The following is a 26,659-nucleotide window of genomic DNA, read 5'->3' on the forward strand; positions in this document are numbered from 1 at the left end:
AAGCGCCGCAGTGACCTCGCTGGTGTCCCCGCACCCGTGACAGATAACAGCATAGGCGGGACGGACGACATCAATGCTTGTTCGTCAAGCGGCCGTGAGAAAGCGCTGCAATCAAGCGCTCTTTTCGCGCGACGGAAACTGATTCCGTCGTAGTTTCGGAACTCCGGGCCCTTTCTGCTGGCCCGGGAAAAAAAGACTCGTATGAGCTAGAGAGTTGCAACGCACTGCATTCGCTTTCTTATGTCAACGCCCACAACTTCACAGTTGACATCTCCGGTGTGATCCTCCTAATTAAAAAGTTAGAAAATTAAATTAATTAATTAATCAGTTAATTGCGCGACAAAAAATACTATTAAATGCTCCAGGTCACTGGTAACACTATGCACTTGGTTTCATTCTTCTGCGATGATTCATTATTTTTTAAAGGTGGGGTCAATCATAAATGGAACACCCTGTATATATATATTACGATTCAGAAGATGCTTTACTGCAACTTGGAACATGATGACATGTTTGTCACTACATCTTTTAAGTCTCAGAGAGTTCCCGCAATTTTAAACGTGGTGGATCATTCGTATTTGTAGGATGCGGGGTTTACACATGCTCTTTCCTTGGTTGACGACGAGGTGGACTTCAACGCAAGTCTCCATTCGGTCGCCAAATTTATCAGCACACGACCGCAGATGAATTCGTCAGACATCGTGTTTGTTTTTTGCGGGTGAGTATTATCCGGTACTTTGTAGTTCCGTACTATAATAAATATGATTTTCCCCATATTGCAGACGGAAGGTTTTCACAAAAGACAGCCACGGCAAGAAATTATACAGCCCTCAAGGTACGACACCAGCGGCGTTGTCTGTCTGTTGAGGTGTCGATATAGCATTCGCAGACATTGCCATTAATGCTGATAGAAATGTAATGTTTACGGATTATGATTATTACCATTCAAAACAGTAATTCAGTAATTTCAGTTGAGGGAGTATTTATTGAGCAGCATGAAAAGAAATTGTTACTCACCAGACAAAGCTCTGTAGACACAGATTGGGTTTGGCCGCGGTACTTGTAAGATATCGATAAGGATTGAGATGCGATGGCTTGGACTCGTACCACCTGATCCGCCCTCTGAGGTGCACCTCAAGTTTCCCAGCAGTCTTTTCAAATAGATGGCACTCACGCACAGGACAGTTTTCTCTGAACTGCGCTCCGTACGCATGTTGCCCGTCTCACCCTATTCACCTGGCGGCACTCTCTTTATGTGTCCGTATCTACATGCCGCCCATGCACACAGGTGGCTCGCGGTCCTCACAGGACTACTCGCATCAGTACCTTGACTGCGTGCAAAGTCTATATTCCTCAAGAGATAAACTGATGTTCTGAGGCTGGAACAACATAGAAGGGACAGATACAAACAAAGCCTCAAATTGCCTAAGAAATCAACGATGAAAGATGGCTGATGAAAGGCTTTGTTTGTATCTGTCCCTTCTATGTTGTTCCAGCCTCAGAACATCAGTTTATCTCTTGTTCAACAGGTGCCGCTTGCGTCGATTTCCGTCGTATGAATGTGTGTATGAGTGAGCAAAAATATAAGAGTGAAAGGAGGGTGAGCGCGAGTGAGTGGCTGGTTTGTCGTCCCATCAGATGACGCACCCCGAAAGTCACTGGAGAGGCGTGTTAGCTTAGCTCAATTGGTAGAGCCCTGGACCGGCAATCCAGAAGATGTGGGTTCGATCTCTTCAGCTGGCTAATCTTTTCAGTGACTTTCATCTTTCATCGCTATATTCCTCAGTTCTGTAGATGCTACTCTCCAATGCCAAATGTGAGATGCCTCAGCAACCTATTAGTCTCACTGTCCCTAAACTGGTGTGAGTGACTTTGTTCCTGCAGGAAGGCAGTTGTAGCTAATGATGCAACTCCCCCAAATTGATTCCTCGTTGACTCCAGAGACTGTCCTTCTGTGGACCCGGAAGAGAGCTGTCTTTTCAAAATACCGTCGGCTCCTCTCTAACAGGGGCAGAGCGCTCATATTGAACATCGCTCGTAATCCCGCCTCGCCCGTCAAGCCGTCCAGCAGGATTCACCGTGCAAAATATTTTCGCTCCGTGGTGCGTTGCAGCTGTGCAATGGAATTTACAAAAACGGTCCGAAACAGCAACCGCGGACTGCCGACAATCCGCTCAAAATTCACTTACTCGAACGGGTTAGAACCCATTTTACCGGTTTAAACCTGTTGGAACCGATATTTTGCGCTGCTGCCGAGCCGAAGCGGAACCGAATCGAACAAAGTAAAGGTTCCCATCCCAGGGTGTCACATGGGGCGCAGCTCTGGAGAGGAGAGACTAAAAATCCCGGATGCTGAGTTTGGTTGGTTGGTTGGTGGTTGGTAAAATAACAAGGGGAGGTTGAATTTAGCGCAAGCGAATTCTGCTGTCGTGGGAGTTTCTTTTTCCTTTCTGCGCTGTCTTAGCGATATTTTTTTTTGAGCGACAAAATAATACTCTCTATTTTCAGGTCTCACGTGGGAGGGCGGAATATGTAACGACGAAAAAAAGGTAGTTCTCGTCAACGACATTGCGAATAATTTTTATGCCTTGCCGAACGCTGGGTTCCAGCTGGCACGCCTGTGAGTAAACAGTCTCATTGTCGTCTGCAACTTACCATCCATGTGAAACTCTGTGGTGTTTGAAGTATTCGGTACCCACAGCCATAGGCACCGACTGCGGGGGGGCACTGGGGCCCTTGCTCCCCCGGAACATGAACTAGGGGGGGGGGGCGCCGCCTCCCCCGGGAAGTCTCGCTAAGAGACTGACACCAACCTTTGGGGGCTCGGCGCGCCCGGGTCAAAAGAGCGAAGAGGCACCAAGTCCAAAAATGCATCTTGCAATTTGTAAAACATGTATCCGCCCGCCATACTCATAATCACAGTAGAAGGTGAGGCGAAGAAACACAGGGGGTGACACAACACATAGCCTGAATTTCGCCCAAAGCAATCAGATCAATGAAACGAAGTAGTCGAAAAGGTACCAGCAGCTGCCAGTGAGGTGTAACGGTAGGATCTTCGGAACGCATATTCGTTGGGAGCGGGTTCAACTCCCGCTGCTCCATTTCATTGACCATATTCATTATATTGCGCGCATTTTGGGTCAAACACCGAGGATTCAATGCATTTTGTTCCTTTTGCACTCAGTTTTCAAATGGGTAATGCCTTGAGTTGTGCACACGTTCACTGTTCACGTTTTCTCTGTTTTTGTTTTTTTTTTCTGTTCTTCGTTCCTCTTATTTCTATACCAGTTCTGCATACATCATAGGATCGCGCCAGAGTGTGTGATTCTTCAGCTTTAGTTTTGTGTTCTTCATTTTTCCTTTCCCTTTTCTTTCCTTCTGTTTGTTTTCTTTTTTCTTTGCCTTTTCTGTCTTCCCCTTTAACTTTTCTTTTTTGAATATCAAGCCGACATCCATCTGGCTTACCTTTCCGTTGTCTTTTTTCTTAATAAACATGTCCCCCCCCCCCCCCCGGCCAGAGTACTTACTTCGCGGTGCCCCCTTGCCCCCCCCCCCCCCCCCGAAAAATGAAAACTCTCCGCTTCTGCCTACAGCAGTTTTCTGGTGTAATTGACTTGTCCCGTGTTGAGCTTTTCTCCACCTATTCATTTTTGACTATTTACGATGTAAAGTTAAATTTAAATTAATCAGCTTTTCCTTTAATCTGAGTTTCAGGCTGGGTACACCAACATCGTGCACACCAGACTTTTCAGGGCTGGGAGGTCGGACTAAGCTGTTCTATCTCTCAAACTGCACTATGCATAACATTAGAAACTTTCTCGGGTGAGTGTTGTTCGTGTTCTTCGTACTGCGGAATATACTGTTTGACAGTAACGCTATAACTTAATAGATTCCACATTATAGCACTGACACTTTCATGATAGCTGTAGTTATCATGTTTATGATAACAGCAGCTAAGAGTGGAGGTCGACACGTAATGCACTGCCTTGGTGAGTTGATGTTGCAGAAACAAAACGTCACAGAGTGCGTAAATCATCTACACAGTAAATCATGTTGCACGTTTTTAAGCACATGCTTGTCCCATGACGCACTCCTTTTATGGGGGTGTTTCTGAAACACCCTTTAATTAGGTGTATTCCTCATAAAACACTCTTAAAGTTGGTGTTTAGAAACAAGAACACCCTTAAAAGGGGAGTATTCCATTGGAAACACCCCTTAGGATGAAGCTCCCGCGGCAGCGTGCCGAGCCACGCAGTGTGACGGTTTTGCTTGTACGACAACAAGCACGCTGGACACGGCCAAGTTCCAGCCACAGGCACCCATCATGGACCTACCAACACCAAGGTATATCTAAACTGGTAGCGAAAACAAGCGAGAATACTAAATCAGACCCATCGGCAAGGGTACCATCATGAGACGCGAGCGATCCTGGGTGTTGACAGTAGAGGTACGATCGTAAACACAAAAACTTTAGAACGTGGGCATGGGTTGTGTGCGTACTAATAGCAGTGATGGCCACTAACTACTTCTACAGTAGTTTAACTATAACTACTAACTACTTTGTGATTGAGTAGTTTAACTAGTAGTTCAACTACTTTTCAGGGGAGTAGTTAAAACTACTTTTTTAACTACTGCAATGTAGTTTGACTACATCTATAACTACTTAACGTTGTCCACCAAAACCAATCCTTTGTAGTGTTCTTGGACACCTAAATATTAATCACGAGCAATAATAAACTTTGGCTCAAGCCGTTGCTACGATCGTCACATACAAAGCTTGCGGCAGGATTATTTCTGTGCCTACGCGATAAACTAAGTTGCAGAATTATTTCGCAGCAAATGAGGCTTCACTAGACAAGCATTAAAAGTGAAGATTTAGTACACACGCACTAACACAATTGCTCTGCACCTCCGTTCTCATCAAACAAGTAGCTCAAGGTAAAAGTCGGAAGCGCAATCGTGCCGTAAAGCTTGCGGCACAATCAGAAGTAGTTGGCGCCTTCAGTAACCTAACTACTGTAGTTAACTACTTAAAATAGTAGTTTAACTAGTAGTTGCAACTACATTTCTGCAAGTAGTTGATAACTACTTTTTAACTACAATCAGATAGTTTAACAAGTCGTTTAACTACATGTAGTTAACTACTGGCCATCACTGACTAATAGGTTATCCATAATTTCAATGTAGAAAAAACTTTCTGTTGCTCCACCCGTGCACATAAACGAAATCATCTACCACCCGAGTACGTTTCCGTATCCTGCTCCTCTGCGCATGTGTCACAGTGGGCGTGTTTATCCGTGCATCTGTGTATCCGTGCATTGTAATGCGGAATTCGTATACTTTTTTGGGTTAAACAGGTAGCGACGTTGACATCTCGGAGCTGTAGGCCAAGATTAAGACGTGTGAACCGATGAATACAGTGCATCCCCTGTTGCTGGTCCCGCGAAAAACAAAAAAAATTCATGGGACGAGCGGCCATGATAGCGTGAGCGTTAGCAGGAATCAGCTGTGCACCAACGATGTCATGTTTTGTTGCAATGGCCACTCAGGGAATAAATGCAAACGTCTAATCACTGCGTGTGCGTATTGGTCTAGGTGAGAAATGGAGCTTAAGTGAACCTTCCTCGTTTCTGTGTGATATCACGGTGCCCTTCTGTTTGGAGTTGTCAAGATATGTGATAACTATATCTATTTCGTATTGATATGTTTCATTAAACCTGATACGATTTATTTTTTCTGTGTTCTCGTCTGGTACTGTTGCACGGGTGAGGAAAAGGGAATACAACGCAAACGAAGTGCGCTAACGAAAACGTGCCATAGCAAAATTATGCACTACTTATTATACATACTGCTGACGTCACCTCTGACGCCATTTATTTACAATCGTAGTAGTCCGCGCAACGGATGGATGGCGCTGACAGTCTCTATCATGGCGTCATTCTGAAGACACAGGGGCCTATGGGAGTTGCGCTACCTGTTTAGATATACCTTGGCAACACTGTGAGCGAGTTAGTGAGTGAGCGAGCGAGCGAGAAAAAAAGAAAGAAAAAGTAAGGAAGCAACACTGGTGGACAAGCGTAAGAGAAGAGGTGAATATCGCAGCATCGTATAATTGTCCGTGCTCGTGAAATGAGCGGCGTTACGATGCTGCGATCTTCAGGCGATGCCAGCAACGAGCCCAGGCACCCTCGGTGGCCTATATTGGCGTGCCAGATTGATCATATACTGAAATACATTTTGTCGAGGTACGTTCGTTAAGCGTAGTGTGGCAGGACTTGTCTGTACCGGTAACGGGATTGTATCTTTGCAATTAACAGGTACACCTGCAACGAGTCAAACTTATCAACTAACTTCCTGACGTCCTTCCGTGCCAAATATTGTGTTTCTAACTCAAGTTATCGTCTATAGCGTGATTACCTAATGTGAGGAGATGTCAAATCCATATATTTTCTCCTTCGCGACTTAAAGCACCATTTTCAACACCATATTCCAAGTTCAAATGGGGTGTACAAGGGGTGTATAGAAAGTACACACCTTTTTCAACACCTCTTTTTACACTCTTAATGATCGACATGAGATAAAATGCGGTGTATGTCGATGTTACACCTTTAATGTTGCTCTTTCTACACTTTCTGCTTCAATCAGCGAGATAGAAAATGGTATTTTTATGACAATACACCTGTTTTGAGCGAATAAAGGTGCAAAATGATTTCGCGCACTACCACTGGTATTGCTTCATCGGCATTCAGTAGGTGGCAACTACGAGCTCTCAAACTGTTTGTTACTCTCACGTGGTTGATATCATTCCCTCAGCTCTGGTTCGCAATCACATGCGTGGTCATATCACTTCTTTTGTTTGTTTTTTTTCGTACAAATGGGGCATACCTCGAAGAATATACTAGTGAGTTAATGTTCGCAACACTTGAAAACCTCTGTATCATATCATGGAGATAGAGTGTCTGTCCCCGTTCACGGCTTTGACGAAATATTTTAGTTATATGTAAAGAGACTCTATACGTGACTAAGATACTCACGTGACATTACATCATTTCGTGGAAAGGTAGTCGGTACTGCAAACTTGGGCCACGAAAGGCACGCAAACACGAAGGTTGTTAGTCTAAGGCAAATGCCACTGTAAAGGTGCTGTCACACCGGACCGACACGACACCGACACTGACACGGCGCCGACGCCCACGGAAGATAGACGTTGTCACCATACATTGTATTGCCAAGCACACCTGTCACACTGCGCCGACGGACAGCGGGACACGCAAGTCGACAAAATGTCGCTTCAGTGTGACAGATTTCGATAACAAAATCGGCAGGCAGACAGTCTCTGACGACATGTCAACAGCAGTTTGATCGTTGCTCGAAAATGCGATGACCGACATGCGACATCCACTGCGCGAAAAGATAATATTTTTTGAAAAATCCATGTTGTGGGTGTTGCGATTATTATTTAAACAATCAGCGCCTCTGACGGAGGTGTGTTCGCGAAAACCGTTGTCTTTTGGAAAGCTTTCGCTGCGCGCGTCGTGTTGCCCCTCAGCTATGGAGTTCACAACGGAAGATGACAAAACGTTGATATCTACAATGGAGACAAAGCATGAGATTCTCGTAGCATCCCATGCTTTTTCGTCGCACGAGCCACTTCCTGCTCCACAATGATCGTGGCTTTTTACTAGTTTCATCGTCGTCGTCCGAGTCGAGCGCAAGATATAACGCCACGGCGCACATTCCCATACGCTTCTGCTGTGCAGGACGCCATCTTCGAACCAAGTGGTGGCGGCAGTAGCGATTAGCAATGTTGCTGTCGTTCAGTGTGACAGGCATGTTTGTCAGCGGCGGGTGCTGACAGCGTCCAGCCGTGACGGCCGGCAGACAGACAGACGCGTCGCCCGTCTTTGGTCTGTGCAGTGTGACAGGTGCAAGGACACCGTGTCTTTCGATGTCGGCTACAAATTTTGTCGGCTGTTGGTCCAGTGCGACAGCACCTTAAGCAATCGGACAACTGGTCACAGACGTTGTGCTTCTTTAATGGTCATGAATCGAATGGAAGATGCGTGCGGTCCGCGACACAACTTCTTCGTCGTCTTTTTTTACAGCCACTTTCGTTCAGGCAAACAGCTTGACCCTGCACGGATCTGTATAAGTAATGCTCGCAAGACAACGGTGATTTCAGAACCCTTCAACACTTTTCAGTTAAATTGTCCACACTTACAATGCGCAATTACTTGAGACAATACACGTTCTGAGGCTGAAACACATATAAAAAGGTCAAATACGCACAAAGCCTCAAATGACCAAGAAATTAAAGATGAAATAAGGAAGTCGCTGAAGATCTTAGTCAGCCGTTGGACTTGAACACACATCTTCTGGATTACCGGTCCAGGGCTCTACCATTGAGCAAAGCTAACACGCCTCCCCCGGCGACTTCTAAGGGAGCCCTGGTCCGGTAATCCAGAATATGCGGGTTCGAGTCCTACAGTTGGCTAACCTCTTCAGTGACTTCCAACACTCAGCACAGTTACTGTTTTTATTGTATACGAACTTTGCGTTTTGAACGCTAAAAATTTTGTGTCGATTTTTCCGGCAACTCAAGAGAGCTCAAACGAAAGAATGCTAGCCAGGCAAGAGAATGTTTCCGCAAAAAGTACAACAGCTCAGTCTCATCGAACTTCTACAACATCCTGCCAGGCAAGATTGCAAAGGAGGACGAGTATTGCAAGAAACTTGGAGAATTGAGGAAGGAACCACCAAACAGGGGCCTCTGCAGTGTGAGTTAACCATTACACAGATGAATACTTATTGAATAATGATGTTTCATGTTAACGTACACAAAGAAGAGACGCAGTAGGTTCAGGGCGTCATTCCGTTATAAGTCATAAGGGCGACAGACGATGACTTCCAATGGCGTGATGGTGTATTTGAGGTATTAGCGCTGGCCGTGCAATGGAGGCATCGGACGCGACTACTGAAACTCATGAGCAGGTCACGTCACTTGAGGTCTCTCCACCACTGAGGAGACGGTGGAAGTGATCACGTGTCCTGAGAAAACGAGTGGGAGTGGCGTCTGCATTCGTCCCTCTTACATCAGGGCTTTATATCGAAGTTTTTTCAGTGATGGCTGTATTATCAGCTAAGAGACTCGAGAAAAATAATTATCTTACCTCGATATTCTTGCGTCTCTGTAAAAATATATGCATGAGGTACACAGTCCTTTTGCGCTGTACGCACTTGACAAGTATAATAAGCAACACCGAGAGGGAGCCATAATAAGAATATGGGCAGCTGTTCCTGGACGGACGACGTGAGAGCATGAGGGATTCCGTCGTAGACACGTAGATGCGGGCTACCTGGTCGATAAACTTCATGATAGGCAAGGATGAGCGATGGGTAATACACGAAAACAACGCATCAACAAAAATACTACACAAATAACAACACAACACGTAGGCAATTTGAGCGTGCGTCTTGTGTTGTTTTCATGTCTCCCGCATCGCTCAGGCGAGTCTGTCATGGAGCGATTCCGTCCAAGCTTTCCGCGTGCAAGTCATTGATTTCGCGTGCTTGGGCAACGTTTCGACAGGCAAGAAAGAAAAAAGACCATACCTTCCTCATACGAGGGGTATGCTTTTTCGAGGTCCTGTCAGCCTCAAAACGGAACCTAGAGCAAATAAAAAAAATGCGGTAATTCGCAAGATATTTCAAAACCGTTATGCTTTGTCGTAGCATGGTACAAAATTTCCTATTCCCTGGTCATAGAAGGTCGTCGCCAGTTCACTGAGCCATCTTGTTACTATGGTCTGCGGGTCCTCGTTGGTGCTGAACCGGTGACCTCCTAGCCACAGCTTCATCTGAGTGAAGAGGTGGAAATCACTCAGTGCCATGTCCGGGCCGTACGGTGGGTGGTTGAACACCTCCCAGTTGAAGTGCTGGAGGAGTTTCTGAGTAGAGGTCGGGGTGCGAGGACGGGCGTTATCGTGGAGAAGCTCAACTCCTGATGAGAGCAAGTTCTTCTCTGAACTGTCGACACTATTTTCCGCACTTTACTTTCACTCATGAAATTCCGGCCATACATCTTGCTCATTCTTCAGTGTTTTTCGGCTGCGCGACGACCTTCAGCGTGGAGGGAACGAATCACAGGGCGGATCTCCCCGGACTTAGTGGCCTACGGGCCTTTTATGTACCTCTCTTTTTTTTGCTTTTTAAACTGTGACACTCATTGTTTGTAATGAGAAATACGCTGAACAAATACAGATGCGAAACAACGAATGGTAGCTGGTGACCGAGGTTAAATATATATACAAAACACACACACGTTGACTGGGTGCTGCAAATATGCCCTCATTTCCGGAAATAAATAATTCGCTAAGGTATCTGCTTGCTCCCAGAATTGTACTAGCCGCGTCATTTGGTAGCTCCCATAGGAGGTCCTGATGATATGACGCGGGTCTCACTTTGAAACATTTCTAACAAATTGAGGACCTGGTAGGGAAGTCCTGGGGATGTTACCCCTGTCCGCTGATGACTTTCCTCGGACGTACACAGGACGTCATTCTGTTCTTGGCGCGGGCGCGACGATAGACGCGGACATGTTTCCTGCCTCGTTGCTGGAGGAAAACAGGAAAGATCACGTGACCGACGCGCGCGCGCGCGACCTGCCCAGAGGCTACCGAGCGTGCTTGAGCGAGGATAGTTTTGCAACGCGTCTCCGTCATTTTTGCGGGCCATTCAGACATCGAAAAAAAAAAAAACCCTCGTAAAAAACATCCCTCGTAATTTCAACGTACTTCATCCTTAGGATTGCTTATAGCTAGGGAGTCACGTTATCGGGTTAGACGCCTTTCTCAGATCCATTCGTGGGGGTGAAAATCAGGCGCTATTTTTAAATCTAGAATCAGGGGAGAAATCGGGTGATACTATTGTGCCTTCGGGTGTTACCGGTGTTTTTGTTTCCCTTGTTGTCTATGAAGTCCTTTTCTTTTCTTTTCTTTTTTTGTTGGATCGTGACCTTCCAGCGGTAATTCTCGAAGGGATAGACAGTGTTGACACTCGTGGGTGTTAGTTTGCACTTGGTTTTGACCGTGTTTTTGGACTTGTTTTGGCAGAACTTCGTCTGATGGTTCGGGGGTGAATAACCGGGCGGAATCGGGCTTAATCCGAAAAAGTCACTCTCTGCTTTAAAGTTAGGCGCCCTAAGGATGCACTTGGTTTTGACCGTGTGTTAGGGCTTGTTTTGGTAGAACTTCGTCTGATGGTTCGGGGGTGAATAAACGGGCGGAAACGGGCTTAATCCGAAAAAGTCACTCTGTGCTTTAAAGTTAGGCGCCCTAAGGATGCACTTGGTTTTGACCGTGTGTTAGGGCTTGTTTTGCTAGAACTTCGTCTGATGGTTCGGGGGGGGGGGGAAATAACCGGGCGGAATCGGGTTTAATCCGAAAAAGTCATTCTGTGCTTTAAAGTTAGGCGCCCTAAGGATGCACTTGGTTTTGACCGTGTGTTAGGGCTTGTTTTGGTAGAACTTCGTCTGATGGGCTCATAAGCCCTTTAAAGTAGCGAAGGTGTAACTTATATTTGTTTAGTTACAATGTTTGCATTTGCTTCGTACTTTTATCTACCTGGTTTTACGTGTATTGTGCTGTATACGCATGTACGACGAATTAGACGTAGCAAAATATTCGGTCTCAAATTGAAGCTCACCAGGGTGCTTAATCACTCCCATCGTTCGCGAGCCAACGAGGGGCGGAGCTCTCGTTAACACGAACACGTGGCACGTTTCACGTGACGCGCTTTTTTCGTTAACGGGACAAAGGCGTAATCTCTTGCTCGCGTAACGACCGACGGTGTCGTCTGCCTAACGAATGTGTTCACGAGCTCACAGGCTTCATCGTCTACATGGCTCATGATCTAACGAGGCGCGAGGCACTCGGGAGCTCGAGCACGTGGTGTATGACGCGCTCTTTTCGTTGAAGTGACAGGGGCGTAATCTCTCGGTCCAGTTACGATCAAATAAGATCGTTTGCCTAACGAGTGGGTCTACCCACTCGTTAGAATGTGAAACATCTTCATTTGGAGATTATCAGAAACGGAATTTCTGCAGAAACAAACATGTATTGCTCCACGACTGTGTACAAAATGGCATGCTCCCCCTTTCATCGTATTTACACCAGTGGTTACATGAGGGCTATGAGATATTCTCGAGAAGATGCAGATGAAGACGAGAAAGAAGACGAAGGAGTGACAACGACAAGCCATAGACAAACCATAGACAAACCATGCGAGCTATCCAAACAAAATTAAACCTCATTGCTCATTGCAACCTCATTGGTCGACAAGATTACAGCCTCGTTGGCAGCCGTAGTTTGTTCAGGGCGGTGACATCACAACACGTAACGGCTCGTTACGAGCACGATAGGCTCAACGAAGAAGCTAAACGAGGAGCAGGGATTGTGCCACAGCAGGGCGTCGATAAGTTTCTTCGTTTCGTTATTCGTAACGACACGCTGACGTTGAAGCTGCCCAAGAAAGATGGCGGGGTGATTCTTCGCTTGGGCGATCACACAAGCAGCTAACTGTGCCCCATGGACGTGATGGCGTCAGGATGCCTTTCAACTGGACGAGACAGATTCTGTAAAGTTCTTCCGTCCGCCAAGAAAAGCTCTCCGCACCGTTTGTGAGGACTTGTGACCGTGTACTTCACTCCGTCTTGATAGCTACGGGTGTTGTGATGAACAACAAAGGCGAAATGGATGCATATAGTAGTGTTCGAATTGTTCTCTTTAATAGTACATTGCGGACATAGTGTTGATGTAGCAATGAAAGGAAGAGCAAATGATTCTGTGGATTTTCTGAGGTCGATTGTCTTGAATAGTTTCATAACATTTTCTTGGATCGCGCTGCTAACATGGAATTAAAAAGATAATCAGCAACAAAAGGAACATGAGACAATGTGCGATGAGCATACCTAACTGCACACTCAGCTGTCTTGCTATTTTGATTTTATCACTGATTGTTTCCTATAGTGCAGCCAGTTAATACCTGCAAGGGAAGTACTACATGACTACTGCGTATTAGCATATGCAATAGCAGAGAGAATACATGGATAAAAAAGCAACAGTACATGGCGCAGGTATCAGTGGCATATGTTTTTTTTTCTTGGGGTGGGCTTTCATATATGGCATTCAATGGCATCATATGGGCATTCAATAACATGGAGTTCACTGACGTTCTGTTCAAGCTCACTAGAAAACTGTTGCACTGCGAATTTCTGCGAATTTATTTTATTTTAGGCGTCAGGATGCCTTTCAACTGGACCAGAGAGATTTTGTAAAGTTGTTCCGTCCGGGAAGAAATGCTGTTCGCACTGTTTATGAAGCCTGACTGTAAGGCTGCGCATTGTACTTCCATGCTTGAAGAAAAGATTACATAAAGTTAATGAAATAAGTGTACACGTCGAGGAGAACCTCCTCCTCTTTCTTCTTTTGATACTTCTGATACCACTACGTCTTTCCTTTCTGGTCTCTGAACTAGAACTCAGCACACACTAGTTCTCGTATCATACTTAAGACCTTTCTCATCCGACACCATCGTCAGGGTAGGAAAATGATTTACAATTTTTTGCGTATTGCTCGACGATTATCCTTACAGTGATGTACATGTTTGTTAATTATTTTCACACGGCTAGCGAGCCATATATTGAAAGGGGAAGACAAAGAAGATGACGAACGTGCCTGGGAATGAACATTGGAACGCAATGAGCATGTCTGAGAGCACGAGAATGCGAGCTATCGGAACAAATGAAACATTCCTATTGGTCAGAGAAGATGCAGCCTCGCTGCCAGCCTGCTCTTCGCTCGGGGGAGGTACCCGGGTTCGAATCCCGGTGCCGGCTGTGCTGTCTGGGGTTTTTCCTGGGTTTTCCTCAGACGCTTTCAGACATATGTCGGCACAGTTCCCTTAGAAGTCGGCCCAGGACGCACATTCCCCCAGGGCGTGAGTCGTGACGTTGCCCACATACGTGAGGCCGACAACGGCAAGCCCTATCACCACCACCACCACCACCACCACCTGCTCTTCGCTCAGGGCGGTGACATCACAACACGTGAGCGCTCGCAACGTGCAAAATAACCACAAAGAAGAAACTTCACGAGGAGCACAGATTGCGATCACGCAAAGCGTCGATAAAATTGCCCGTTTCGTTAGCCTGAACGCCTCGTTCAGCTGTCTCGTGCCGTTAAGTTGAACGTGTGAAACGATTAAGCCCCCAGCCTCGTTGGACTAGCAGGTTCGAAGCCGAGGACATGAGCATGTTCTCGTATCAGCCTTTCTGCGAAAGAATACGTTCAACACTGTAATTCCGAAGGTGTAACAGTACAATGGGCAGTCCGCGGGAGCCAATTTTGAGAATATCTGCCTTTTGGAGGTAAGATAAGATTAAAAAAAAAACGTGGAGTGTGTTTGTTTGCCGTGCAGTGTCATTCTGAATTGTCAAATTGTAAAAAGGGATATGTTATGCATCTTATTTCCTAACATATGTTTCGTTCTAGCGACTGACAGCACTTACAAAACAGATATACGAGAATCCAGAAGTGAGAAATGCAACCCACTCGAGAAAAGAACCGTGTATCTTCGACTGCTGCTCTGTGTCGAATAATCAGCAGCAAATTACATTTCACAACAATATTGCCTTCGATGGCAAGCCCTGTGGAGGAAATGGCGTAAGTATACTGCTCGTTCTCCGTCGAAAGACCTTTTATTTAAGACCCCTGCCACAGGGGCAGTTTTGAACGATCATTGAATTCAATGGTTATTGAACACGCACGTGGCGCCACTGAGCGTGCGGCGTGTCAACCTCGCAAAAAGCATTGGATCCAATGCTCCCTGAAAGGTTGACACGTTACACCCTAGATGGCGCTGCAGTCGCCAACCGGTCGCCAGAGCCAATACACGGCTCTGCCGGTCGCCGACGCCATATTGATGCTGATCGTTGTTTACAATGCAAGGAGAGTGAACAGGGGCGTACTTCTTGCTTCGAAAGCTTTTCCTCCTTTAACACTTTCAGTTCGGTACCAACAAAGCCCCCCTTATCACTGGCGGCAGTGGCTCATAAGCCGGTTATTCCTGTAGATTACATTCAACGCCACCGCGAAGCTGTCCTCCAGCTGGGGGACAGCATCAATATATGGCGCGGACTAAATGGCTGATCAATTGCAATTTGTAAAATATGTATCCGCCCACCATACTCATTATCACAGTAGAAGGTGAGGCGAAGAAACAGAGGATGACACAACACATAGCCCTGAATTTCGCCCAAAGCAATCAGATCAATGAAACGAAGCAGACGAAAAGGTACCAGCAGCTGCCAGTGAGGTGTAACGGTAGGATCTTGGGAACGCATATCCGTTGGGAGCGGGTTCAACTCCCGCTGCTGCATCTCATTGACCATATTCATTATATTGCGCGCATTTCGGGTTAGACACCGATGATTCAATGCATTTTGTTCCTTTTGCACTCAGTTTTCAAAGGCGTAATGCCTTCAGTTTTGCACATGTTCAGTGTTTACGTTCTCTCTGTTTTTTTTCTCTTTTTTCTGTTCTTCCTTCCTGTTATTTCTATACCAGTTCTGCATACATCATAGGATCCCGCCAAAGTGTGTGATTCTTCAGCTTTAGCTTTTGTGTTCTTCATTTTTCTTTCCTTCTTTTTGTTTTCTTTTGCTTCTCTTTGCCTCTCTTGTCTTCCCCCTTTCACCTTGTTTTTTTTAATAACAAGCCGACATCCATCTGCCTTACCTTTGCTTTCTTTTTTTCTTAATAAACAAAGCCCCCCCCCCACCCCCGCCAGAGTACTTACTTCGCGGTGCGCCCTTGCCCCCCTCCCCCCCCCCCCGCCCTGGGAAAATGAAAACTCTCCGCCTCTGCTTGGTACCAATGATCATTGAAGAGTGCACGTGTGGCACGGGTATTAGTCACGCTGTTCCTAAGTGCGAATGCACAATTACTTTGCAGTATGGCTATTTTACGATGAAGCATTTTATAGCTTCGTCTTAACACCACTCACCAAGTGACTATGACTATGAGTGTGCGCGAACGTGATGGTATGATTAGCGAGATAATAAAAGTAAGGGGTTGCATAGAGGAAGAGGAGGCCGGTAGAACTCCAGGGCCCACTTCATTGGGCATGTGTGCAGATATCGGTCAGCCCCAAGCAGCACAATGTACTGAAAGTCGAGTGCAATAGGGGTGGACGGTATGCGTCTTATCGATATTCCTTAGTTTCACGAGTCTGTTCAAGGCCTTCCATCTACCCGTCCACCCCTATTGCACCCGTCTTTCAGTACATTTTGCTGCTTGGGGCACAGTGTAAATAAAATTAGGGTACCGAACCGGGACTCAACCTCAACTGAAAATCGAAAGAAAAAAAAAAACGTTAATTTCTGTCGAATCCGAAAATAACCCGAGCACTTTTTTTTCTTTGCTTGGCCTGAACGGAACACATACTCCACCGATAGAAAAAAAAAATGACACGGTTCACACGTTTGACACGTTGACACGGTTGACATTATTCAGAAGTGATATAATTGTACTATGGACTGACCTTTTCGGCTTGCTTGTTTGTTTATTTGTTTAACTATTTAGTTTTTTGTATGATGCGAGTAAAAGATTTTGACTTTCATGACACCAGCTTTTTGAGGAAAAAGAGGGCACTGATCGGGTTTTGCTAAAAACCGCTTCGCCTTTCCTCTTCGGCGGACGACCAGAGTGGAGTAAAATATCAGGTGAATAAGACATGTGCGTGTTCCTTGTCCTGTGTTTTCGCCTGAAACTGTGAAAACACAAGCCTCTTACAACCTCTTACCTCACCGAACCTGTTACAACCGTAGATGGGTACAAATCCAGCGAACCGGTAGAGATGTAGGAAGGGAGTTGCCTCAGGACAGAAGCCGCCGATATTTTGAACAGAGACTGTTCTTCTTCTGGACACCGTCCTCATCATTGGCATGGTATTTAAAGGGTTAGGTGTGACGTGTTTAAAGGTTCATGCGAATTGTGGGTCAACAGCCCGGAGGGAAGAAAGGTTCCGTACGGGCTTCTACGGCCGGAGTGAATGGCTGCTTTGTTAGAGTGTGGAGGGGATTATGTGAACCTTGTGATCTAGGCTACAGACCGGTTACAGAAAAAATGGAAGGTTCACGAACACGTGGACGAAACGGGACAACAGGCAAGAATTGGCAAGTATAGCGAAAGATAAGGAGGTTAGTGCCCAAGCAGCACAATGTACCGAAAGTCGAGTGCAATAGGGGTGCCCGGTATGTGTCTTATCAATGTTCTTTAGTTTTACAAGTCTGTTCAAGGCCTTCCACCTACGCGTCCACCCCTATTGCACTCGACTTCCAGTACATTGTGCTGCTTGGGTGGTTACCCTCCTCATCTTTCGCTATACTTGCCAATTCTTGCCTGTTGTCCCGTTTCGTCCACGTGTTCGTGAACCTTCCATTTTTCTGTAACCGGTCTGTAGCCTAGATCACATCGTTCACATAATCCCCTCCACACTCTAACAAAGCAGCCATTCACTCCGGCCGTAGAAGCCCGTACGGAACCTTTCTTCCCTCCGGGCTGTTGACCCACAATTCGCATGAACCTTTAAACACGTCACACCTAACCCTTTAAATACCATGCCAATGATGAGGACGGTGCCCAGAAGAAGAACAGTCTCTGTTCGAAATATCGGCGGCTTCTGTCCTGAGGCAACTCCCTTCCTGTTACAACCGTGTACGATGAGGGTAAGCCCGCTTCGATATAGAAAAATTACTGCAGATGAACCGGTTAAATCAGGACCGAAAACGGTAACGGTTCCTCCCTGTAAATGTCCCAACCGCTGGCCGCTTAAACGAGGACGGAAGTGAAAATAAGCTGCAAAGCAGTTTACCTCATATTCTAAAAGCGATGAAACGCCAGTGCAGGGGACACGGAGTGACGAAACACAGACGAAGCACTGACTGACAAACACCTTTAATGGCAGAGACAACGCTTAAGTACACCAACTGCACCCAACTGACCCCTAGTGGTAGCCAAGGTCATTATGCTGTAATCACAACAGTTATCACGCAAACAGGAGCACCAAGCAAAACGCCCCCCGAGAACCAGAACTCGAGTTAAGGCCTGTTCCGACATATAGCAGCGCATTAATATAGCGCTACAAAGTAGCGCACAAAAACAGCGCTCGGTGTGATCGGATGGTTCTCACTTGCAAACCGGCGGTAGCACTATAATTTAGAGGAAGTTGGGTGGTTGTTTCCGGTCTCTCCCATCATGGCGCTTCAGGTATTCAACGGCATGCGGACGAACAAGTTCCATCACTTGACAAAATTGAAAATTGCCATACATTTTGGATGACAAACTCACCGGTTCCAATGCCGTCGCCGTGCCATGAAATGCGGAAGCAAAACAACCCCACGACTTCCGCGACGTCACCTCTGAAGGGCCTTCTCATTGGCCACACGAATGTAGTGCTAATATTAGCGCTGAAAAAGTTGACAGGAGCTCAACTCCACCACGCTCTAATTTTTAGCGATTTGGAGCACTGCGAGGAGGAAAATATCGCGCTATTTTCGAGCGCTATATAGCAAATCGCTATATGTCGGAACAGGCCTTCAGTTATCAATGTGAACTGCTTAAGTTTATCCGTCAACAACACGGAAGGCACGCTAATACGACTATCGCCAGCCTGTTTTATTAGCAAAGCTTCTTTATAAAGAAGAACACCTAACTTATGACTTTTCGACAACACTTTCGTTTTTTTTTTTTGAAATGCGGCTCGCACCCGGAACAGGTTCTTAAGTGTTCGGCCAGCTTACCATAATCCTTTCCTCTCGTGGCTCTATGTACTTAAGCGTTGTCTCCGCCATTAAAGTGTTTGTCAGTCAGTGCTTCGTCTGTGTTTCGTCTCTCTGTGTCCCCTGCACTGGGGTTTTAGAATGTACCACCAAACAGCCCGGTTGTTATCGCTTTTTTACCTCATATTGCGGCGTGTACGAAAACAATGCGGGATTCGAATTCGATTTACGTATATTTCTTGAAATGCCGCCATAATCGCGATATAAAATTTGGCCGTGGAGCACTCTAAAGGCCTGTTCCGACATATATAACAGCGCCCTATTATCGCGCAACAAAAACAGCGCTCATTGTTAATAGGCGGTTCACAGGCGCTAGCGCTATTATGCAACGGAAGGTCGGCGGTCGTTCCCGGTGTCTCTCATGTTGACACCTCTGGGGCAGGGAAAGGTAACAGAAATGCTCATTGTTAATAGACGGTTCACTAGGCGCTAGCGCTATTATTTAACGGAAGGTCGGCGGTCGTTCCCGGTGTCTCTCTTGATGACACCTCTGGGGCAGGGAAAGGTAACGGAGACGCTCATTGTTAATAGACGGTTCACTAGGCGCTAGCGCTATTATTTAGCGGAAGGTTTGCGGTCGTTAACGGTGTCTGCTACGATGACACCTCTGGGGCAGGGAAAGGTAACAGAAACGGTAAGGAAAACGCTCATTGTTAATAGACGGTTCACTAGCCGCTAGCGCTATTATTTAACGGAAGGTCGGCGGTCGTTCCCGGTGTCTCTCTTGATGACACCTCTGGGGCACGGAAAGGTAACGGAGACGCTCATTGTTAATAGACGGTTCACTAGGCGCTAGCGCTATTATTTAGCGGAAGGTTTGCGGTCGTTAACGGTGTCTGCTACGATGACACCTCTGGGGCAGGGAAAGGTAACAGAAACGGTAAGGAAAACGCTCATTGTTAATAGACGGTTCACTAGCCGCTAGCGCTATTATTTAACGGAAGGTCGGCGGTCGTTCCCGGTGTCTCTCTTGATGACACCTCTGGGGCAGGGAAAGGTAACGGAGACGCTCATTGTTAATAGACGGTTCACTAGGCGCTAGCGCTATTATTTAGCGGAAGGTTTGCGGTCGTTAACGGTGTCTGCTACGATGACACCTCTGGGGCAGGGAAAGGTAACAGAAACGGTAAGGAAAACGCTCATTGTTAATAGACGGTTCACTAGCCGCTAGCGCTATTATTTAACGGAAGGTCGGCGGTCGTTCCCGGTGTCTCCTACGATGACACCTCTGGGGCAGGGAAAGGTAACAGAAACGGTAACAAAAACGCTCATTGTTAATAGACGGTTCACTAGACGCTAGCGTTATTATTTAACGGAATGTCGGCGGTCGTTCCCGGTATCTCCTACGATGACACCTCTGGGGCAGGGAAAGGTAACAGAAACGGTAACAAAAACGCTCATTGTTAATAGGCGGTTCACTAGGCGCCAGCGCTATTATTTAGCGGAAGGTTTGCGGTCGTTCCCGGTGTCTCCTACGATGACACCTCTGGCGCAGGGAAAAGTGACAGAAACGGTAGCAAAAACGCTCATTGTTAATAGCGGTTCACTAGCCGCTAGCGCTATTATTTAGCGGAAGGTTTGCGGTCGTTCCCGGTGTCTCCTACGATGACACCTCTGGCGCAGGGAAAAGTGACAGAAACGGTAGCAAAAACGCTCATTGTTAATAGACGGTTCACTAGCCGCTAGCGCTATTATTTAGCGGAAGGTCGGCGGTCGTTCCCGGTGTCTCCTACGATGACACCTCTGGGGCAGGGAAAGGTAACAGAAACTGTAACAAAAACGCTCATTTTTAATAGGCGGTTCACTAGGCGCTAGCGCTATTATTTAACGGAAGGTCGGCGATCGTTCCCGGTGTCGCCTACAATGACACCTCTAGGGCAGGGAAAGGTAACAGAAACGATAACAAAAACGCTCATTGTTAATAGGCGGTTCACTAGGCGCTTGCGCTATTATTTAGCGGAACATTAGCGGTCGTTCACGGTGTCTCCTACAATGACACCTCTGGGGCAGGGAAAGGTAACAGAAACGGTAACAAAAACGCTCATTGTTAATAGACGGTTCACTAGACGCTAGCGTTATTATTTAACGGAATGTCGGCGGTCGTTCCCGGTATCTCCTACGATGACACCTCTGGGGCAGGGAAAGGTAACAGAAACGGTAACAAAAACGCTCATTGTTAATAGACGGTTCACTAGACGCTAGCGTTATTATTTAACGGAATGTCGGCGGTCGTTCCCGGTATCTCCTACGATGACACCTCTGGGGCAGGGAAAGGTAACAGAAACGGTAACAAAAACGCTCATTGTTAATAGGCGGTTCACTAGGCGCCAGCGCTATTATTTAGCGGAAGGTTTGCGGTCGTTCCCGGTGTCTCCTACGATGACACCTCTGGGGCAGGGAAAGGTAACAGAAACGGTAACAAAAACGCTCATTGTTAATAGGCGGTTCACTAGGCGCTAGCGCTATTATTTAGCGGAAGGTCGGCGGTCGTTCCCGGTGTCTCCTACGATGACACCTCTGGGGCAGGAAAAGGTAACAGAAACGGTAACAAAAACGCTCATTGTTAATAGGCGGTTCACTAGGCGCTAGCGCTATTATTTAGCGGAACATTAGCGGTCGTTCACGGTGTCTCCTACAATGACACCTCTGGGGCAGGGAAAGGTAACAGAAACGGTAACAAAAACGCTCATTGTTAATAGACGGTTCACTAGACGCTAGCGTTATTATTTAACGGAATGTCGGCGGTCGTTCCCGGTATCTCCTACGATGACACCTCTGGGGCAGGGAAAGGTAACAGAAACGGTAACAAAAACGCTCATTGTTAATAGGCGGTTCACTAGGCGCCAGCGCTATTATTTAGCGGAAGGTTTGCGGTCGTTCCCGGTGTCTCCTACGATGACACCTCTGGGGCAGGGAAAGGTGACAGAAACGGTAGCAAAAACGCTCATTGTTAATAGCGGTTCACTAGGCGCTAGCGCTATTATTTAGCGGAAGGTCGGCGGTCGTTCCCGGTGTCTCCTACGATGACACCTCTGGGGCAGGAAAAGGTAACAGAAACGGTAACAAAAACGCTCATTGTTAATAGGCGGTTCACTAGGCGCTAGCGCTATTATTTAACGGAAGGTCGGCGATCGTTCCCGGTGTCGCCTAAAATGATACCTCTAGGGCAGGGAAAGGTAACAGAAACGATAACAAAAACGCTCATTGTTAATAGGCGGTTCACTAGGCGCTAGCGCTATTATTTAGCGGAACATTAGCGGTCGTTCACGGTGTCTCCTACGATGCCACCTCTGGGGCAGGGAAAGGTAACAGAAACGGTAACAGAAACGCTCACTGTTAATAGACGGTTCACTAGGCGCTAGCGCTATTATTTAGCGGAAGGTCGGCGGTGTCTCACAAAAGAAAGAAGGAAAAAAAAGCTGGAGGTAGGGCGGTACCAAAAACCAAAACGGAAACTTAACGGAAACGAAAGCAACAATGGTGGTAACCGAAACTGAAACAGAAACAAATAAGGGCCAGTAACGAAGGTGGTAACGGAAACGAACACGATTCCGTTACCTTTCCCTGCTCTGGGGTTCGACAGCATGCGGACGAACAAGTTCCATCAACTGACTGAACTAAAAATTACCACACACTTTGCATGACAGACCCGTCGGTTCCAATGCGGTCGCCGTGCCGTGAAATGCGGAAGCGAAAGAACTCCGCGACCTACGCGACGTCATCGCTGAATAGTGCCTTCTCATTGGCTAGCACGATTGTAGCGCTAACATTGGCGTTGGACAAGTTGACATGAGCTCAACTCCGGCTAGCGCTAATCTTTAGCGGTATAGAGCACTGCGAGAAGAATATCGGCCTATTTTCTAGCGCTATATAGGAAAATCGCTATATGTCGGGATAGTCCTTGAGCCCCTGGTGAGCGTCGCCGCGCTGCCGTAGCACAGCGATGCACGTTGTCTCTCCTGTTGGAGCCCTTGACCACGACCTACTAGATTATAACGACCATGTCACAATCAGCAAACCCTATGAGGTGCCTGTCCGCACGATCCGCCAGGGGCGCTACTGACGCGCCCTGGCAGACTGGCGCACGATTGGACGATGGGAATTTGAATTCTGAACTCGCAGAAGCGTATGTACGACAACCGTAGCAGACGACAGCGATAGCTCCTATGAAAACGCGTAGAATGATGATAATAATCAACCTCAGAATTAAACATCCGTGGAAGTCCACAGCTTGTACAGAAATACTAAGGTAAGCTGAAGTACAAAGTTTTGTAGAAGTTGAGGAAGCAATCACAAGGACGATCAGAAGCGCCACCGCTGCCTTCCAAAAATGCGGCGCATGGGAGGGGTACGCCTGACATGGTCGTTATAATCTAGTAGGTCGTGCTCTTGACTTTCATTTCGCGGTTGTTTTGCGATCGGAGGTTGATTTTCGCGACAAGAAAAATTGTATTAATGCTCGTGAATTTTTTCCTACCTGTGGCTACAACATGCTGCCGATTTCCTTTCGGCAACGCGAGGACACAGTGTTCCTTGGCTGAACGGTACACAGATAGACACCACAAACACAGCGCACAACAACAGCTGACGTTTGTTAGAAAGACAGCACTACTAAGGCTGATCCACAAAATTCACCCGAAAGAAGGTGACCTCATTCTCTCTATGGGCGAGTCTTGCTGCTCTCATTGGTGGCTGCCTTACCTCGCGTTCGGCGAGGATATGTTACAGAACAAACACGCCCTACTAGTCTGCGGTTGTTTCCGTGGCTGTATTGGCCGTTGGCACTCGACTGGCAATCGAGGCACGCGTAGTTAAAATTACGCCGATATCTGACTTTTTGTATGACTCATATATCAATTAACGATGAAAAATGGAAGCCACAGGAAAGATTAGTCAGCTGCAGTCTTGGGTAAGTTACTTCTAAAAAGTAACTTAGTTACAGTTGCAGTTTATCTGCCAAAATAGCAACTAAGTTACAGTTGTAGTTACTTTCTCGGTCGACTAACTAGTTACAGTTACAGCTACTGGGAGAAAGTAACTTACTTACATTACAGGCTACTTTTTAAAAAATGTTACCGTGACAGGGTGAAGTGCGATAAAAATAGTCTATACCACTAACTACTACCACTAACTAACTAAGGGTCACTAACTTCACTGATTTCTGTTCGCAAAGCTGGAATACCCTGCTCGGTCGAGAGCCCAAGACAAGGGGGAACATACTGGTTACGGATAAAAGGCAGGAAGTAGGGGACTGTAGGGTAAAGAAAAAAAAAAGATCTACATTTATTCGAGTAACTAGTTACATTTTGCAGTTACATTCACAGAAAGAGTAACTAGCTACAATTAAAAGCTACTTCTCTGGAGATGTAGCTAGTTACTGTAACTACTTACCCCCAAAGTAACTAGTTACAGTTAAAAGTTAAAAGTAACTGAGTTACTACCCAAGACTGGTCAGCTGTAGGACACGAACCCACATCTTCTGGATTTCCGGTCCATGGCTCTACCAACTGAGCTAAGCTAGCACACCTCCTCCAGCGACCTCCAAGGGCGCGTCGCCTGAAGGGACAATTCAATCACTCTCTCTCTCACTCATCCCCTTTCACACTTATATTTTTCTCACTTTTTCACATATTTCAATTGGTTCCGAAAGTCAGGAAACTTGTTCTCGCCGCAAACCCGTCTATGCCTACTTGGAGACAGTTCAAACAAGACAAGTAGTGCGCAGACATATTGTTGTCGAATGGTTCGAAACAAATCCGAATGTGCTCATTGGCCTTGGCTTGTCAGCGAAGTAAATCAGGCTGAAAGAAGGAGCGCCCCCTTTTGTCAGTCGTGACGTTGCCCAGCTACGTGAGGCCGACAACGCAAACCCTTTCACCACCACCACCACTACCACCACCAGCGCCCCCTTCTGTATTTTCGCGGAAACGGAAGGCACAAATCTTTACCTCCACTTGGCGTTTCGGCGTACATCTAACATGGGTACGTCTGAAGGCGTACGTCTGACATAGGTACGAACCCATCTCTCATCGGATATATCGCTTTCAGACTTCCATGAAATCTCCGAATGGAAGATCTTGAGTCGTTGTTGGCCGTATTTATCCCGTTCACCTGGTAGCCACACGTGGAGCTCGAGGGATATCTGACGTCACGCGCTCCTCAGATTTTCCCGCAATGCTTTGCGGCGGCGGGCGGGCTCCATGGGCGATCGTGTCGGGCGGGCGGCCCAGCGGGCGCGTAATCGTCAAAAATATGCCCATCCGTACAGCGTACTCATAAAGTGCTGGTGGCACCATAATTCTACATGAGGTTTACACAACTGGACAAAAAAGTAGAGAAACTCCGACTTAACATAAGACTACTCTGGAGTAGTCTGCAAAGTACGTGCTACATTGGCGAGACAGGCAGGAAACGGAACACTCGTTTCAAAGAACATAAACGGGACATAAAGAGCGCGACGCACGCCACACGGTTCAAGACGGAGCTTACAGAGCATTGTTGGGACACGGGGCATTGTTTTTTGACTTTCCATTCCATTTATTTTCCTTTTGCGCTACAGCACAATTGGAGGAGGTACGCCAAAAAGCAGCAAACGCTGCTTGACTAGGGCTTCGATAACGCGGTGACCTTGGCCAGAGAACAAAGATGGGGACCCAGGGATCTTCTAGAGTCTTGGCACATACGTGGTGACCCTTCCCGAACAATACTCCCATCTCCTGAAATAGCGACCGGTTGTGTAATCTCTCATCCAGTTGGGCACTGATGATGTCCGTCGTATGGCGGACGAAACGTCTCAGTAAACCTTGTTATTTTGTTATGTTAACTCGGAGTTTCTCTACTTTTTTGTCCAGTTATGTCGTCTCCTGTCTTTTGGAGCATTTTTGCGTAAGATTTACACCTCGTTCGGACCCTCTTTTGCAATTCAGAAATTTTGCTTCCGTTGTCCTTGAAGCAAAGCCAAAAACCCGAACTGCACCAATATGACTGAACCCGCACAGGACAAAGAAAAAAAAAGAAAACCGACTCCGATCCTTGAATGAAATACCGTTGGACATGTAACAATGTAAACATTCTTTCAGCAGCCTTTCTTAGTTGGGATAAAGAGACGCGACCCCTTTGCGATTGTACAGTTCATAGTGTCAACGTTCATCTTTCAGGAGGGAAAAATCTGCATTTTCGGCGTGTGCATAGACACGAAACGCAGAGGATGACAAGAGACGATATCGACCACAAGGTCCTGGGCTGAAGCTTGCCAGTTCCATTTCCAAACGCACAGCTGAACATTCGAAATCCCTCTTACGCCGTAAGGAGAAATGCTTCTAATGAAAATAATAAAGTGAAAGGCAATTCCTGCAGTGAGTGTGGCGTAGTTGTAGAGAACGTAGAACAAGGAAGGGAACCCGAGACAGGGGTGAAGAGACGACACAACAAATTCTCAAACACAGCATGCCCTTTATATTCAAAAATTTCCGGAGAGGAGGAACAGGAAGAAAGGATGGCTTACTCACACAATTGCCACGTGCAGCAATCTCAACCGACTCCCTCAACAACCTTCGCCAAACATTCTTTTCTTTACAAAGTACACTGGTTTCATGAAAAACAGGTTTGCAATTGTTACATTGCTGCCTGCACATGCTGCCTAAGCAAAAGTAGCTGTCCCAGAGAAGTAGAATTAAAAAGCACTGTCCTAGCTGCCGATCTGACCAAGGGTGCAGACTTTCTGCCTTGAGGGTGTGCTAGTAGATAGGTATTCGTAGTAAC

The 26,659-nt window shown here is 46.6% G+C and overlaps 1 protein-coding gene across 1 annotated transcript; it reads left to right on the forward strand.

Annotated features, from left to right (window-relative positions):
- Nucleotides 1–588: 588 nt before the first annotated feature.
- LOC135377129 (uncharacterized) lies at nt 589–26,238 on the forward strand. The gene is made up of 7 exons (XM_064609437.1): nt 589–718; nt 783–835; nt 2,509–2,620; nt 3,715–3,822; nt 8,603–8,777; nt 14,550–14,720; nt 26,056–26,238. The coding sequence occupies exons 1-7, from the start codon at nt 684–686 to the stop codon at nt 26,107–26,109; spliced, it is 708 nt and encodes a 235-aa protein (XP_064465507.1). The 5' UTR covers nt 589–683; the 3' UTR covers nt 26,110–26,238.
- The last annotated feature ends 421 nt before the right edge of the window (nt 26,239–26,659 follow it).

The sequence above is a fragment of the Ornithodoros turicata genome, chromosome 1 (genome assembly GCF_037126465.1).
Source record: "Ornithodoros turicata isolate Travis chromosome 1, ASM3712646v1, whole genome shotgun sequence".
Lineage (NCBI taxonomy): Eukaryota > Metazoa > Arthropoda > Arachnida > Ixodida > Argasidae > Ornithodoros > Ornithodoros turicata.